Source organism: Apodemus sylvaticus, chromosome 10 (genome assembly GCF_947179515.1).
Source record: "Apodemus sylvaticus chromosome 10, mApoSyl1.1, whole genome shotgun sequence".
Lineage (NCBI taxonomy): Eukaryota > Metazoa > Chordata > Mammalia > Rodentia > Muridae > Apodemus > Apodemus sylvaticus.
In genome coordinates this window covers 63673185-63690724 of record NC_067481.1, presented here as the reverse complement: position 1 = coordinate 63690724, position 17540 = coordinate 63673185, and the positions used below count along the sequence as shown (strand labels likewise).

At 47.4% G+C, this 17540-nt stretch overlaps 2 protein-coding genes across 2 annotated transcripts in view; one reads left to right on the top strand and one right to left on the bottom strand.

The window, feature by feature from the left end:
• Window positions 1–5558, bottom strand: part of Top3a (DNA topoisomerase III alpha) — a 40688-nt gene extending 35130 nt beyond the window's left edge. The window contains exon 1 of the mRNA XM_052197124.1: window positions 5219–5558. Coding sequence (XP_052053084.1) covers window positions 5219–5398 — 180 coding nt within the window. The 5' untranslated portion in view covers window positions 5399–5558. The remainder of the gene's footprint in view (window positions 1–5218) is intronic.
• A 265-nt stretch (window positions 5559–5823) lies between these two features.
• Smcr8 (SMCR8-C9orf72 complex subunit) lies at window positions 5824–17319 on the top strand. The gene is made up of 3 exons (XM_052197125.1): window positions 5824–5987; window positions 6303–8661; window positions 12663–17319. The coding sequence occupies exons 2-3, from the start codon at window positions 6308–6310 to the stop codon at window positions 13114–13116; spliced, it is 2808 nt and encodes a 935-aa protein (XP_052053085.1). The 5' UTR covers window positions 5824–5987; window positions 6303–6307; the 3' UTR covers window positions 13117–17319.
• The last annotated feature ends 221 nt before the right edge of the window (window positions 17320–17540 follow it).

Sequence of the window (17540 nt, the reverse complement as noted above, 5' to 3'; positions counted from 1 at the left end):
GATCAGGAAGTGCACACCGTCACCAGGAGGTGCACACGGTCACCAGGAGATGCACACCGTCACCAGGAGGTGCACACCGTCACCAGGAGGTGCACACCGTCACCAGGAGGTGCACACCGTCACCAGGAGGTGCACACCGTCACCAGGAGGTGCACACCGTCACCAGGAGGTACACACCGTCACCAGGAGGTACACACCGTCACCAGGAGGTGCACACCGTCACCAGGAGGTACACACCGTCACCAGGAGGTGCACACCGCCAGGCCCAGCTTTCAGCGCGGTGCTCGTAATAGAACTCCAGTCCTCATGCTTGTGCAGCAAGTCCTTTACTGACAGCCTCCCTAGCCCATTTATTTTGTAGTTTTGTTTTTCCCTAAGTTGAAATAAAAAACCCATATGTGTATATGTGTTCCACATATGTACAAGTATCCACAGAGCTAGAAGAGGGCACTGGATCCCCTGGAGCGGGAGTTATAGGTGGTTGTGAGCCATCTGACATAGGTGCTGTGAACAGAATTCAGGTTCTCTGCAGGTGCAGCCAGTATTCTTAACCACTGAGCCCCCTCTCTAGCCCCTCAGTTTGTTTTTTTGAAACAGGGTCTCACTACACAGCCCAAATTGCCCTTAAATTTGTTTTCCTGATCAGTTTTCTGTTTGCTAGGACTACAGGTTTTTTTCCTTCGTAACTGATCTTTAAGACGGATGCCGGATGCCGAGTCCATTCAACAGAGTTCAACAAATGATGCAGAGTTAATAGATCTCCATATACCAAAATAGTGAGGTGGGACAGACAACACAATATGTAACTATGGACTAAAAAAGTGGCTCAAGGTCTGGTGAGACGGCTCAGTGGTTAAGGCAGTGGCTGCTCTTCCAGAGGTCCTGAATTCAATTCCCAGCAACCACATGATGAAGGGATTTGATGCCCTCTTCTGGCATGTAGATGTACATACAGACAGAGCATTCACAATAAATAAATAAATAAATAAATAAATAAATAAACAAACAAACAAATAAATGTGAGTCAAGGCGCTGGAGAAACAGTGGTGGTGCATGCCTTTAATCCCAGCACTTGGGAGGCTGCGGCAGGTGGATTTCTGAGTTCTCAAGGAGAAAAAATATGTACATACATTTTTCTGACACAGGTTTGACAATGACATTAAAACTGAGCTAGGATACAGCTCATGGGTAGAACAGTGCCTAGCCTGTGCAAGGCTTGGGGTTGTTTGTACAAATTTCTCGAAAAAAAGATAACCAAATGGCCAACAACTAACTGAAAAACAACTCAGTATCACTGGTCAATAAGCCTTTATGAAAATGTAAATTAGGGGCTCATCAGGTAAGAGCACCTGCTGCTCTTCCAAAGGTCATGAGTTCAAATCCCAGCACCCACATGGTAGCTCACAACCATCCGTAAAGAAATCTGAAAATGTAAATTAAAAAACACAGTATTGGGCTGGAGAGATGCTCAGCGGTTAAGAGCACTGACTGTTCTTCCAGAGGTCCTGAGTTCAATTCCCAGCAATCCCATAGTGGCTCATATCTGTAAAGAGACCCAATGCCCTCTTCTGGAGTGTCTGAAGAGAGCAACAGTGTACTCACAAACATACAATAAATACATCTTTTAAAAAATGCTAAAAAGCTGGGCAGTGGTGGCGCACGCCTTTAATCCCAGCACTCTGGGAGGCAGAGGCAGGCAGATTTCTGAGTTCAAGGCCAGCCTGGTCTACAAAGTGAGTTCCAGGACAGCCAGTACTATACAAAGAAACCTTGTCTTGAAACAAACAAACAAATAAATAAATAATAAATAAAAAGATGCTAAAAAAACAAAAGAAAGCAACCCCAGTATCTTTTCACGCCTGCTAGGATGGTGTTAAAGTAAAAACAACCTGGAAAGCAAATGTTTCTAAAGCATGTGGGAAAACATTTGGTGATTCCTGAAAATAGGTCCCAGAAATTCTACTCATAGGACTACCATAATTGTAACAGCTATTCAAACAGACAATTGCAAATCAGTTTGCAGCCAGTCCTAATAATATTAAACAAAAGGTAGAAACAACTCAAATGCCCACACATATAAACACAGTGTGATACATGGAGACATTAAAATGTACAACAGTGAAAAGGAACAAAGTACTAACAGGTGGTACAATGCGGATAGATTTTACAAAGGCTATGTTAATGAAACAAATCCCACACAAAAGGCCTTTTATTCATACAAAATGTTTAGAACAGGCAAACCTAGGCCAGAAAGGGGATTAGTGCTGTCCATTTTGTCAGACTTCTATAATCACACTGGAAGGTGGGAGCAGGAAGATCAAGATGTTAAGGCCTGGGAGTTGGGCCTTCTGCCTTCTGCCATTCCTAAATAGCTACTTCCCGGAACATTGAGCAACACTGAGTTCAGTTTCAAGACCTTAGCTTTTTTTCCTTTGGGGGTTGGGTGTCAGAATTTATGTTTCAATTTGGAGGAAACATCTCACAACCATCTTGAGTTTGGTAAAACTTGGTTAGAGAGAGAGAGACAGTTCAGGGCTCAGAGCGCTTGCTGCTCTTCCAGAAGAGCACCCACAGCAAGAGGCCCATCCCTGCAGAAACTGCAGAGGCCTCGTGCCCTTTGCTGGCCTTCAAGGGTACAAGCAAGTAGATGGCATGTGCTTGCAAACTCGAGCACATATACATAAACACACACACACACATACACACACAAATAAAAATAAGATAAATTGATTATTCCAGTTTAGAGAAAGAGAAAAAAAGTTTATGGCCAGCCTCTTCTACCTAGCAACTTTATGGTTAGCCTCAGCTACGTGAATGAGACTCTAACACAAAACCCAACTCTCTATCAACAATTATAACAGCAGAGCAGGCTAACTGTGGTGGGCATGGCAGAGTTAACAATGGTGCTTGCTCTTCTAAAGATACAAAAGTTACCGTCTGGAACTAGATAGTATAATGGTCACACAACTCATACTTTACCACACTTAAGACATTTCCTCCAAATTGAGACACAAATCTTCCCAAAAGCCAAGGTCCTGGAACTGAGCTCAAAGTTCCAAGAAGCAACTATTTAAGGATTGCAGAAGGCAGCAGGCCCAATTCCAGACACCCAGAAGACCTGGAAGTCTGACCAAACAGCTTACCTAAGAAAAACAGCTAACTTCCTCCTTCTGCCCCAAACAAATCTCTCTCTCCCCACTCCCTACGCTTAGCCACAAAAATTCCAGCCTAAAGCAAGTAATATGTATTATTCTCTTGGACCCTGATCATTGAGTGTGCAGGTCCTATGACCTGGTCATGTCATGTCAGAACAACAAACACCACTTAACCGGCATTAAATATCAATTCCTCTAGCTGTTCAAGGTCATCTAATTTCTCATCTTTTATTTCTTCCTACAAACTTAATTCTTACTCTTAGATTTTTTGTAATGTTTTTTTGGATTTGGTTTTTTTAAAACAGGGTTTCTCTGTATAGCCCTGGCTGTCCTGGAACTCACTCTGTAGACCAGGCTGGCCTCGAACTCAGAAATCCGCCTGCCTCTGCCTCCCAGAGTGCTGGGATTACAGGCGTGTGCCCCCACCGCCCTCCTTAATTCTTACTCTTACGAAACAGCACAAATCTCAATATGGCTGACCAGGGGGCAAGACTGAACTCCAAAGCGACTGACTGCCTTTCATTTTCCACCTCACTCCCACTGTCTCTATCTAACTTGCCAGCTGGAGACAAGATGGAAGACGGTCTTCTAGGATTGCCAGCTCTCTGAATAAAATACCGTTTTAAAGCTTCAGTTCCTATCTCCTCATTGGTGCCGACAAGGCAGCAATGATGTCCTTATTCCAGTTTTGGCATCCTGGTTATGGTAGATGCCTTCTAAGTACTGTGATGGTACAATATGGAGAATCCCTGGATTGGTCTACATAGTGAGTTCCAGGACAGACAGGACTACACCACAGAGGAAGCCTGTCTCCAAAACCAACCAACCGAGAGAGGTGGGGGGAGAGAAGAATCCCTGGCCTAGTGTGTGTATATGGGGTCAGGGTGGGTAGGGGGAGACTCCTTAAAAAAGACATTTAAGGGCCAGAAAAGGCCGGGCGGTGGTGGCGCCACCACCGCCCAGCCTTTAATCCCAGCACTTGGGAGGCAGAGGCAGGCGGATTTCTGAGTTCGAGGCCAGCCTGGTCTACAAAGTGAGTTCCAGGACAGACAGGGCTACACAGAGAAACCCTGTCTCAAAAAATACCAAAAAAAAAAAAAAAAAAGAGGGCTTGCTGCTCTTTCTTTGCTATAGGTTAGATTCCCATATCCCACATAGTGGCTCACAACCATTTGTATCTCCAGTTCTAGGTGATCTGATACCCATTCTGGCCTCGGCAGGCATATATGTAGGGAAAACACTCACGGACACTTAAAAAAAAAAAAGACATTTCAGCAGTAGTCAGGCTGGCTGTCAGTCTGTAACCCAGTACTTAGAAGGCAGAGGCAAACAGAGCTCCGTTGTTCAAGGTCAGCCTGATCTACTTAGCAAGTTCCAGTACAGCCAGGGCTACACAGTGAGACCCTGTCTCCAAAGTAGAAAAGAAAAAATTATTACTCAAAGACATTTTTAAGACGTGAAGTTAGGGGCCAGCGCCCACCTAACCTTGGCCCCCCTTCCGGGTATTTCAAAACTGGAGGCAGAGGTCTGGGGATCTAACTGTTTGCAAAGAAAAGAAAAGAGCTCTTCGGAAGGACCTCCAGTTCTCGGGTGTCTTAGAATCAGTCTATATGAGTAGTGACTGACTTCTCTGGTTCCCAACCCTAAGGGTTACCCCTAGGGTGCCACCAGAGACCGTAAAGTCCCAGGGACAGCAGAAGGCAGGAACAGGATTCGATACATTAAGCTTGAACGCCAAGTTAAAGGAGTTGGTTATGGGTTTCCAATACTTCTAAACTTGCGATTCACCAAGGAAGAATTTTAAAATACACGTTTTCTCACAATCGCTCCAGAACCAAAGGGAGACCAATCAATCCTCTCTACAGGTATTAGGGACGGTGCGCAAAGATCTATCAAATGCGGGAAAAGGTTTACATTTACAAGAGGCCTGGAAGCGAGAGAGAGCCTGAGGCGTGAGGGCGTCCGGGAGGGGCGGAGTCGCCTTCGCCAGGGCTTCGGGTCCCCAAGGCGCTGTCCCACTTTGTGGGCGGTCCTCAAGGAAGCGGAGCCCAAATGCTTCTTACCCGCCTCATACGACCGTTGGACAGCAAGTCGGCGATTCCCTTGGCAGCGTCGTTTTTCTCCGCCACGCAGAGAACTTTACGCACTCCTCGGAAGACCATTCCCACGGCAGCGCGGGACAGGGCACGGCCTCCAGGCCGTCGCTGCCACTGAGACGCTAAGAGGGTGGCCGGGAAGATCATTCCCTAAGCCCTGCGCCAGCGGCAACCCCACAGGTGCCCGTGCATGTTGGAGAGCCCAGAGGGAGAGCCCCTCTGAGAGCCAATTTAATAAAGCACTTTTCCCAGGCAACTGACGCCTGGATCAGAAACTCACACCTCCGAGTCCCGCTTAAACTCGCGCCCACAGACAACTTCCGCCAACTGCGCCACAGAGCAACCTTGAACTACAACTCCCAGAATGCCTCCTGCCCCGGGCACGCTCATCCAACACCCTTTCTCCTCCTCACTTCCACCCCATTGTATTCTGTTTTCCCTTTCTTTATGACAATGGTTAGTTAACCGGACTCGTCCTCTGGAAGGACTGATTGACAGGGCCTCTTAAAAGGCTCCACTTCTTGGAAGTCTGTGTGGGAGTTTCCGGGTCACGCGATGCTTGGGAGTCATGTGATACCAAGATGGCGGTGCCGCGGTAGCTTCCCTGGGACAGTACGGTCCTAGGAGCCGCGACAGTTTCTGTCCTTAGGTCCTGGGGAGGCCCATCTGACTGACTCTGCGGTATCCCGTGGCGAGGATTAATGATCTGATCAGAGCTGGACTGTTGATGTCGCCGGTAGGTTCCGGGGAGTGCTGGTGACCTCGGTTCAGAAACCTTGCGCCAGCCGGGGAAAACACTGGAGAATGGCCAGCCTCCGTCATCTGGACCTGCAGCTTTGGAGTTCATGAGGCTTCCTAGGGCACCGCAGGTCCCAAACCTCGAGAGTCTGCGGGCATTCTAGTTCTTCGTTGTGTGAGAGGGCAGTTTAGGATCCCCGGAAGTGCAAAGAAGGCCGCAGGACCTTCGGTTTCTCATCCAGAGGCCTGACTTCCTCGCCGACTAACCCTGCATTATTTTCCGTTTCCTCTCAATGTGCTCTCCATATTTCAGGAAATATGATCAGCGCCCCTGATGTGGTGGCCTTCACCAAGGAAGACGAATATGAGGAAGAACCTTACAATGAGCCCGCTTTGCCTGAGGAGTACTCAGTTCCTCTCTTTCCATATGCCAGCCAGGGGGCTAACCCCTGGTCTAAACTGTCTGGGGCCAAGTTCTCCAGGGACTTCATCCTTATTTCTGAGTTCTCGGAGCAGGTGGGACCCCAGCCCTTGCTGACCATTCCCAATGACACCAAAGTTTTTGGCACTTTTGATCTCAATTACTTCTCCTTGCGGATCATGTCAGTGGATTACCAGGCATCATTCGTAGGCCATCCTCCTGGTTCTGCCTACCCCAAGTTGAACTTTGTGGAGGACTCTAAAGTGGTACTGGGAGACTCTAAGGAAGGGGCCTTCGCATATGTGCACCACCTTACGTTGTATGACCTGGAGGCCAGGGGCTTTGTGAGGCCCTTTTGTATGGCTTATATCTCTGCAGACCAGCATAAAATCATGCAACAATTCCAAGAGCTTTCAGCCGAATTTTCCAAAGCATCTGAGTGCTTGAAGATGGGTAACAGGAAGGCATTCGCTGGGGAACTTGAAAAAAAGCTGAAAGACTTGGATTACACGAGGACAGTGCTACACACAGAAACAGAGATCCAGAAGAAAGCCAATGACAAGGGTTTTTATTCTTCTCAGGCAATTGAGAAAGCCAATGAGCTGGCCAATGTGGAGAAGTCCATCATTGAACATCAAGATCTGCTGAGGCAGATCCGTTCATATCCTCGTCAGAAGATGAAGAAACCTGATTTGCATCCTGGTGATACAGAGCATACCCAGGATCAGGTTGACCAGGTATCTACTACCTCTAATCCCGAGGAGTCAGCTAATGCAGACCTTTATACTTGCAGACCAGCTTACACCCCCAAACTCATCAAAGCAAAGTCTACCAAGTGTTTCGACAAGAAGTTGAAGACCTTGGAGGAACTCTGTGACACTGAGTATTTCACTCAGACCCTGGCTCAGCTGAGACACATTGAACACATGTTCAGAGGAGACCTGTGCTACCTCCTGACCAGTCAGATTGACAGAGCACTTCGAAAACAACAGCCCATAACAAATTTCCTCTTTGAAGATTTTGTAGAGGTTGATGACAGGATGGAGAAGCAAGAGAATGTGCCCTCTCAGCTCAGTCAGGACAGGCCGCCTTCCAAGCCTGTAGAAGAATACCCCATTCCTAAAGTGTTAATTAGTGTTGGCTCTTACAAGTCCAGTGTGGAGTCTGTATTGATCAAGATGGAGCAGGAACTTGGAGATGAAGAGTTCAAGGGAGTGGAGGCAACAGAGTCGAGCAGTTTTGACCCCCAAGAAAACCTGGACTACCTGGATATGGATATGAAAGGGAGCATCAGTAGTGGGGAAAGCATTGAGGTTCTGGGCACCGAGAAGTCATCTTCCGTGTTGGCGAAATCTGACAGCCAGGCCAGCCTCACTGTGCCATTGAGCCCCCATGTAGTCCGTAGCAAAGCGGTCAGCCACAGGACAATCAGTGAGGACAGCATTGAAGTCTTAAGCACCTGCCCTTCCGAGGCCCTCATTCCTGACGACTTTAAGGCCAGTTACCCAAGTGCCATTAATGAAGAAGAAGCCTGTGCAGATGATGAGGGGGCCATCCATTTCCAGGCCAGTGCCAGCTCACCAGAACTGGATGAGACTCAGGAGGGCAACTTGGAAAATGTCCCATCCCAAATAGACTCCAGCTGCTGTATTGGAAAGGAGGGTGAAAGTCAATTGGTGCCCCTCCCCACCCCAGCCTACACCCTTTCTGATGAGGATGGTGTGGTGAGCATTCCCCCACAGCGCTACATACAGAAGGACCAGGGGCTCCACGTGGATTTCGGGATGGAAAATACTGACCCTTCTCCCCAAGACAACAATTGTGAAATGTTCCCAGCTTATGAGCTGGATCCAAGCTGCCTTCTGGCTAGCCGAGACGTTAGTAAGATGAGCCTGGATAACTACTCGGATACCACTAGCTACATGGGCAGCATGGCTTCTACCAGCTCGGACAGAACCCCCTCTGCACCTCCTGCTGGCCTGTCCTCTGAGAGGCACAAAAAGAGAGCTGGCCAAAATGCCTTAAAATTCATCCGCCAGTACCCTTTTGCCCACCCCGCCATCTACTCCCTGCTCAGTGGGAGGACACTTGTGGTCCTGGGTGAAGAGGAAACCATAGTCAGGAAGCTGGTGACTGCACTGTCCATCTTTGTTCCCAATTATGGCTGCTCTGCCAAGCCGGTGAAGCACTGGATTTCCTCCCCTTTGCATATTATGGACTTTCAGAAGTGGAAGCTTATTGGCCTACAAAGGTAACTGGTTCCAGGTGGTGGGGAAGAGCCCTAAATATTATGAGATAAAGCAGGTTTAGGATCTGTGGACCCTAAAAAGGAAAGCTTGCATCCTAGACAGTGGCTAACCCTACTCACTGTTCTTATTTGTTCTTTGGCAAATCACTCTCGATCCTGTTGCCTTCTCTATCACGGGGAAGGGGGTTCACAGTTGCTTAGTGATTGCCAATCCTGGCTCCTCCACACTTCCAGTAGGAACTGTCTGGGAGGATTAAGTTCCTTGTGAATGTGTGTGGTGCTAGTGATAGAACCCAGGTCCTACCCATGCTAGGCAGACACACTATTCTTATATCCACATGCCCTGGGAGCAATTTTTTTTAATGGTGAATTCCCAGTCATATTCTGATTCCATTTGTCTGGGGTAAGAACCCCAGTCCTGGTCCAGTGAAGTCAGAGAATGACTAGACTTGGAAGTCTGACTCCAAGTCAAAAATCTTGTAAAGGATTGTGGCTGTTGCTGAGGAAGATACAGAACTTCAATAACTTGTACTCTGCTGTTCCATTTGCTTTGAAAGTGAGGAGTCACAAAAGCTTGTCCTTTCCCCTGTTTGAAATCCCTTCAGAGTTATGGTGCTACCCTGACAAGACTCACATAGATATTTAGGCAAGTCATTCCTGTGTTCCAAGAAAATAGGAAAATAAGGAATAAATCATTTGCAATAGTCACTGCCCAGTGCCTGAATTACAAGGTAATCCGGCCATGTTGACTCTGGCCTCCATCCTCCATTTCCTTCACTGCAGACAGCTGGCAAGTCTGTTTTATAATAGCAGATTTCTGGTCTGTACAAGTGTGCACCCTCTAAAAATGAAGGAGGCAGACAGGGCCACAGATTTCAGGGAGATGCCCTGGAAATGACAATTGAGCTCCTGCACAGATCTCAAGTGGTGAAGTGTCTGCTAGCATAGGAGATACCATGTGAGTATCCTACTGAGGGGCACAAATGCTAGGAACATTCCTGCACAAGTGTCAGTGCCTATGCAGTGTTCATGCCCCAAAGGATGACTTGGTCAGTGAGGAGCCAGAGGTGGCATGGCAGTGTTGGTCATAACTAATCCAGAGAAGCCCTAGGGAAGGGAAGTGAAACCGTGACACTGGAACACCGTGAAGTGAAATCCGTCAAAGGTGTGGTAGTTGCAGAGGGAGCTGCAGGAGTCTAGGTCACAGGTGCTGTTACCCTCACTGTGGTGGATTTATAGGGTACCTCTCCTGTGCTCACTTTATGCCTTATGGAGCCCAGATTAGATGTGTGTTATTTTAGAACAGTCCCTGGCCTTAGAATTGATTTGTTGTGTCGAGGCCAGTCTAGGCAATATTAGCAAGACAGAGGCTTTAAAAAAAAAAAAAAGTGATTGAGAGGGGTGCTTTTGTGTACCTGCTCTCTTGTCCACAAAACTGTGAGCAACAGCAGGGCTATTTCTGTGAACTGGGTTCATCTAGATCCTCCAGTCTTGGCTTCGTCTGGAACTACTCAATAAAAAGTTTTAAAGCATCTCACCTTGAACCACCAGCTCCACTGGCCCTTGGTTCTTTTCACCTATACAGGTCTTCTGCCTGGAAACCTGGGCTGGAGCGGACGATAGTGAGTCTGCTATCATTTTAAATAAAATGCCAGGGAGAAATTTGTGTTTTGATAAACAGTAGTGAGAAGATGAGGAATGATGGGTAAGCAGGACCCAGTTCTAGGAGTATAGAGTGTGTGACAGAGGCTTAGGCAGAGTCCTAGCCAGGTGACCTCAGACTCTTCATCCTTGTGGCCTCCCTGGTTTGGTTGGCAACAGTCTGAGTTTGGAAGAATAGACTGTGTTCACGGAAATGGAGTACAAAGTCTGGGCCTGGTTGTGTATTTGGCTTCCTAAGTAAGGAAGAAATTTGTGGGAAACAGAAGAACTTGGAAGGAGCCAGCATCTTGCCATCACTGGAAGGAAAGGAATGCTAATGCTGAATGTCATGAAATGGCCTAAACTGGACATCACAGCAGAGTTGGAGGGTCAGACAGGTAGGAACTAAGGTTGAGCCTAGGGGGAGCTGCACTTGCTAAGCTCAGGGTTTGCCTGGGACCCCCAGTAGGAGTAAAGGCAAATTAAATGTAATAGAGAAGCTAGTGTGGAGTCTGCAAGGCCCCTGGTTGGGGTGATGGGTGGTAAAGGAAGGCCATTGAGGCCTAGGAGTGGCAAGAGGGTAGTCCTGAAGAGGAACTCTCTTCAGAGTTCTTACTGTCCTCATGAATTAACCTGTTCATGAGGCTCCAATTCTCCCTTGTTCATGGGAGTGCCGTATACCCTATACCCACTGCCACTGGTTCAGAGTTTAAGGGTCTATGTGGGTCTTGCCATGGTCTTCAGACCTTTCACAGTCCCCAGGCCCCACTCAGGTCCACTTTGCCCACGACAAGACAACACTCTAGGACATTCATTTTTCATTGTAGTCTCAGCTTCCAGCTCAGTGCTTCGTTAGATAGTAGATGCTTAATTAATCATTATTAAATGCAACAAGAAGGGAAAAGGAAAAAAAAATATGGTTCCAGTGGCCTTTCTTGTTGTATAGCATCATGTCTTATTATACAGCATAAGCCCTAAATATGTAAAATCTTGTCAGTTCTGTTTGTGAGACCAGTGGGTAATGCCTACCTTTGTGGGAAGACTTTTTTTTTTTCTTTTTTTTTTTTTGAGGGTGTGTGCGTCCATTTTTGTCTTTGGTTTGGTTTTTTGAGACAGAGTTTCTCTGTGTAGTCCTGGCTGCCCTGGAACTCACTCTATAGACCAGGCTATCTTGAAATGGTCTGCCTACCACTGCCTTCCGAATGCTGGGACTAAAGGTGTGTGCCCAGCTGGGAAGACTGCTCTAAAGAAGAGCTTTTTTTACTTGGTTTACTGGAATGGAAACCAGGGCCTGTGCATGGCATGCAAATGATGTTCCTACTCTAGCCCTACCCTTGAGTAAGGCTTTTGGGTTTTTTGTTTTTGTTTTTTTGGTTTTTTTTTAAGATCTATGTATTGTACGCGAGTACACTATAGCTGTCTTCAGACATTCCAGAAGAGGGCATCAGATCTCATTATGGATGGTTGTGAGCCACCATGTGGTTGCTGGGATTTGAACTCAGCCTTAGGAAGAGCAGTCAGTGCTCTTAACCGCTGAGCCATCTCTCCAGCCCAAGGCTGTTGTTTTTAAAGCGAATGTTTAGTTTTTAGAAGTTTATTGCAGATTCAAAGTTGGGAGTTTAAGAGGGAGTCTCAGAGCACTGTGCTTTCTGAACTAGACATGAAGGCCAGCCATGTGAGAGCAAGCAGCCACCTGACTGGGAGGGGAGCATCCCAGAGTGAAGCCAGGCAAAGAAAAGGAACCTAGGCCTTTTTGAGTTAGGACTCAAACTTGAGGGAGGTTTTTAGGCAACAGCCTCAGGAGACTGAGCACTTGGCCTGTTCAACTTCACCCCTAGGCACAGACGCTGCTGGCAGTAGTGACATAACCCAAGGGAGATGCAGCCCAAGGTCTCTAGAACAGTCAGCATACTGGCTGGGCATGGGCTCAGAGTAGTGACAGTGATAGCTGTACCCCACTGCAGGCCAGGCTGCATCCTTAGGTGACTTATTTTGTCCCTTTGGTTGAATGGGGACAGTGAGAAATGGAGATGAGGCTCAGAAAGGGTAAGAGATGAACTGAGCTAATATCCCAGAGATGAGGGAAGCCCAACTGTGCTTCAGTCTGGTGTGAGGAATTCCAGGGAGAGCAGGCAGGCAGATAGTTCTGGAGCACAACTGGAAGTTTGGCTCACTATGTGGAGCGTCCATTTAGGCAAGCAAAGATGCTTCAGAGACCATCAGGACTTACATTGTTGAGGGCTTTGAGGACCAAAGCACGTAATCTTCTTGTAAAGCCAGGTGAGTGTGTTAGTTTGTGGATAGTGAACTTTATCTCCTAAGAAGCTGCTCCCATTTTTCTGACCTTGGCCTATCTTTTTCAGAGTGGCCTCCCCTGCCAGTATGGGTACCCTCCATACCCTGAGCCGTTACAGCCGCTATACAAGCATCCTGGACCTGGACAGCAAGACCCTACGCTGTCCCCTGTACAGGGGTACACTGGTACCCCGCCTGGCCGACCACCGCACTCAGATCAAGCGGGGCAGCACATACTACCTTCATGTCCAGAGCATGCTCACCCAGCTCTGCTCCAAGGCATTCCTCTACACCTTCTGCCACCATTTGCATCTGCCTGCCCACAGTGAGGAGACACAAGAAGCAGTGGCCAGCAGACAAGCCAGTTTCCTAAAGCTAAACCTGGGACTAGTGAATGAGGACATCAGAGTGGTGCAGTACCTGGCTGAGCTGTTGAAATTGCACTATATGCAGGAGTCACCTGGGACCACCCACCCACTGCTCAGGTTTGACTATGTCCCCAGCTTTTTGTACAAAATCTAAGGGTTCCAGCCACTGTGACCAATACCTGTGACTCAAGGTATGGGGAGGGAGCAGGGGTGGTGTGACTAAATGGTTGCCTGAGCTGGAGTGTTGAGCCTTCTGGTGTTAGTGGGAAGGAAACAGGTATGTGAAATGGGCTGAGCAGAGGTAGCGCCTGGCCCCCCACAGGGAGCTGGAAGAACAGTGACAGCTGCACTTGGTTCCTTAGGGAATGGGAAGGAGCTCCCACATAAGGGAGTGTCTAATTTTCCAAGGATCAGCAGTCTGAGCAGGAAGAGAAAGCTCCAGACTGTGGGACTGGAAAAGATGAGGCTGAGTAGCCAAAGCCCAAACGACATCTGAGTGGCACAGTCAGCCCAGGCCCTGTGATGCTGCGGTGGGAAACAGGACAGCCATTGCCTCCATCTACCTCTACCAAGGTCTGGTACTTGGCTTCCTGGAGCCCGATAACTGAGGAGAGGCTCCTGAACAAGACACGAAGGAACAGTGCTCTGGTCAGTTGGAGAGACACCTGGGCTGTGAGGGCTGCAGACCACAAGCAGCCCCTGACCTATCTTGGCCTCTATCAATCAAGTGCTCATCAAGTCCCTGGGGTCATTGTGACAGTGGTCACTAGCCCTGGATGTGAAGCAGATGCCACATGGCTACAGCCAGTTTGAGAGAAGTACCTTGGGAGCTGTAGATGAAGCAGGCCAAGAGGCTGTCAGCACTGTGCATGGCAGGAGCTGCCCACTGGCTCCTCTCAGCCAGACCATTAACTCTGACTTTCCCCAGGAAGATGTGCAGACACTTAACCTCCTGAGGGCTTGTGGGCTTGATGACAACTAAGTTCTGCCAGTCTAGCTGGTGTGCTGACTGAAACTTAGGAGCAAGGGTGTCCTGTCCTAGCTCCTGGGTGGCTGTCTATAGACACATCTGGGAGGCGGTATATACTTCTCACAGTCATTCCCATGTTGATCCTTTCCCTTTCAAGGAACTTTGAACCTGGGAGGAAGGCACCTTTTAGTCCCCACCTGATCCCCTGGTGGCCATTATCATGACCTCCCTGGGATTCCTGTTGCAGCTGCTCTTGTGTGCATGGAGTGCTTATTGTAATCTTGAAAATGTGAGACCTTTTTAAAAAACTTCACTCCCCAAATAGGAGAAGCTCTGGTTATTACTGCTGCTTTTAAATTTGCTCCAAAAAGCTGCAGTAAATTGGACATGTATCAGTAGCCCAGTATGCATCAGCTAGATGCTGTGTCCCTGCCCTCAAGTCTGTCAGGAGGTCTCACTACTGAGGTCTCAGAAGGAACCTATGGAAGCCAAGTAACCAAAGATGGCCAGCAGCATGGCACTCTTTTGTCATATTCCTTGCCTGGGTCTTTGACACAAAGTTGCAATCTGTTGCTCCTGGTCAATGGCTTCAGGTCATGGTCCCCCTTTCATGTTAGAGGGCATGTGACTTTGCTTCTGAGCCTGTAACAGAACCAGAAAGATGGCACTGCCTGTGTTAGTGTGTGTCTTTGACATGCATTACAAGACACCTTGGTGACTGTGGTTTCTCCTCATGGGCTCCCTCATCTGCTGTTGCTTCTTAGTGTTCTAGATGCCACTGTTGTCTGGTTGGCTAAGTCTTTCCTCTTGCCTCCAAGGAAGAATGTACTAGAGTTCAAGAGACAGGCTGGGAGGTGGCCAGTTGCTGGGACTACTGCCTAACCACTGTGTGTCCCTATACTGAGAAAGGCAGCAGCCATGCTTGGCCTCCTGGATGCTGAAAGCACAGACTTCCGTGGTCATATGTTGGGGTGAACATGCAAGTATCTTCTTGACATTCAGTCACAGGATGGCTCAGAAGTCCAAGCCAAGACTGGTGGGGAGTGGGCAGGACAGTTTTGTGTGGCAGCCATGAAAATGGTGAACAGGGGCCTCTCTTGAATGGCTCCTCACTAAGACTATCAAGAGTTTGAACTCTGTTTAGGTTGTTTTTTTTGAAACAGGATCTCATTTAGCCCAAGCTGGGTTCAGATTCAGTATGTAACCAAGCATAACCCCGAACTTTTGACCATTCTGCCTTGATATCCCAGCCACTAGAATTATAGGTGTTTGCCATCAGAACCAGTGTTTAGATTTAGACTTTGGTGTTGCTGGCAAAGGATTAATTAATACTGAAACCATGCTCCCTCTCAGAGGGTATCAATCCTCTGTTCCTTTGCTTTTGAGAACTGGATTCTTCTAAAAGTAGTACATGTGTACACCTTGATGTTGTGGAGACCTATGTAGCAGGACTCAATTCCTTAAGTTTTCATCAGTTTGTCATGGGGCATAGAGGCACACACTTTTAATCCCAGCACTTAAGAGAAGAGGCAGGTGCCAGACAATGGTGGTGCATGCCTCTAATCCCAGCATTTGGGAGGCAGAGGTGGATTTCTGAGTTGGAGGCCAGCCTGGTCTATAGAGTAAGTTCCAGGACAGCCAGGGCTACACAGAGAAACCCTGCCTCGAAATCCCACCTCCCCCACACACACACCAAAAAAAGAAGAGGCAGGTAGAAGTCTGCAGCTTTGAGGCCACCCTGATCTGCACGATGAACTTCAGGCCAGCCAAGGCTGTGATACTATCTCAAAAAAAAAAAAAAACAAGTTTCCACTTGAAGTGTTTCTCAAGTACTTTCTGTTTTTTTGAGACAGTCTCATATAGTCCAAGCCAACTTTGACCTCTGTATGTAGCTAAGGATGACTTTGAACTTTTGACCTCTGAAAGAGCAGCCAGTGCTTTTAACCACTGAGCCATCTCTCTAGCCCTCTTCACTACTTTATTCCTATCATTTGTACCCTGTCACTAAAACTGCTAAGTTGTTTGTTTCAACTTGACCTCCAAGTAATTGCTACTTCAGCAGCTCAAGTTGCTCTTAAACTTGGAACTGTACTTTGGTTGTGACCCGTCAGTCCTGATCTGGCCTTTAACTCCTTTATTTTAGACCAGGTACAATATCTAAAATACTAACATTTCAACTTCATCTAAATTAGTTCCCATTTCATAATCCTAGGAAGGCCAGGAGACCTTCCTTCTCCTTTGCCAAGTATCAAAGCCAGCAGTTGAGCTCTGTGGTCCTGGAGGCATAGCTTCTAGAATATCGTGGATGCATCTTGGCCACCCACCTGCTATGTTAAGTCCATGCCACTCCCCCAGCCTGAATGTTGCGTATTGGACCAGTGTCCTGTTCCACCACCATGGTTCATCTCTGAGGCAGGTAGGTGGTGTTAGCTCTCCCAGCGATGGATCAGGTATGCAAGGCCTTTGGAAGAACCAAATCCTCATGGCAGTGAGGCCATCCAAGCTACTTTTTACTTCCCTAGAAAGCTCCTAAAAAAGTGCCTTGGCTTGTACTTTGAAACAAATAAGCCAGCTTTCTGGCTTCACTCTAATACTATCATCAAATTGGAATCTTTAAGGGAGGCATACTCACTCTTATGCTGCAGAGAGGGAATTGGGTTTCTTTTGCTCAGAAAGCAAAGCTTCCCTTGAGTTTAGCATACTGTTTCTGAGCCCTTGGCCCGCTAAGATCTGGTTCTGTTAAAGCTTTGGGAAGGAAGAGGAGAAATAAGAGATGTGGCAGTGGAAAAAGAGCATCCCACAGGGCCCTAACTGGAGCCAGCTGTCTTCAGCTAGGCAGGAAGCACAGCGCCTCACAGAAATGGGGAGACCGATCAATATCCCACCAACGTAAACTGACACCATGGCCTTCTCAGTGGTGACAGTAACAATGGACAAGCTCCCAGGGAGCCTTGGCCAAACTGTCCTATGCAGGACAGCTGGAGCTACAAGCTGGCCAGAGCACACAGCAGTTGCAGTAAACAACATAGTCTGTAAGGAACTTGTCTTCTAAGAAGCTATTTATTACTGCATGTTCCCACCGTCTGTAAACGTGTCCCAACCCTGCTGCAGTCACAGTACTGGAACCAGAGCACTGCGATGTGATCATGTCCCACAGGCATCATGCACAAAACTTAGAGTAAATGCCAAATAAATAGTAGAAGGAGTGTACTTTTTAAGATATTAATTTATTTGAGTTTAGATATTTTTAAAGTATAAAAACTGATTGTATTTTTTAAAGATATAATTCTTGTAGACACTCTGTGGGCAAAAATTTGATTGTTCATATTAAGAAGTTACTGATGGTTTGCAACTCAGCGATGTAAAAATAAAGACTTTCAGAAGGTGGCACTTGGGTTCCTAATTGTAGGAAGGAGCTGCTTATCTAAGGCAAGTGGAATATAAAGCCTTTGGCCTCTGCTGATTGTAAACCAAGAAGGGATCATACGCTGATGGAGACAGCCAGATGTACAAGATTTTTTGTTTGTTTCCTAGGCATGCACCCAAGGCATCACACATGCAGAATATGTGTATTATCTCTAAGTAACACCCCTAGCCCTTCTATTACA

Excerpts from the sequence above, each read along its gene's own strand:
- Smcr8 (XM_052197125.1), top strand. The coding sequence starts at position 6,308 with ATGATCAGCGCCCCTGATGTGGTGGCCTTCACCAAGGAAGACGAATAT. Across the intron at positions 8,662-12,662 it reads AAGCTTATTGGCCTACAAAG|AGTGGCCTCCCCTGCCAGTA; the intron begins GTAACTGGTTCC and ends TATCTTTTTCAG.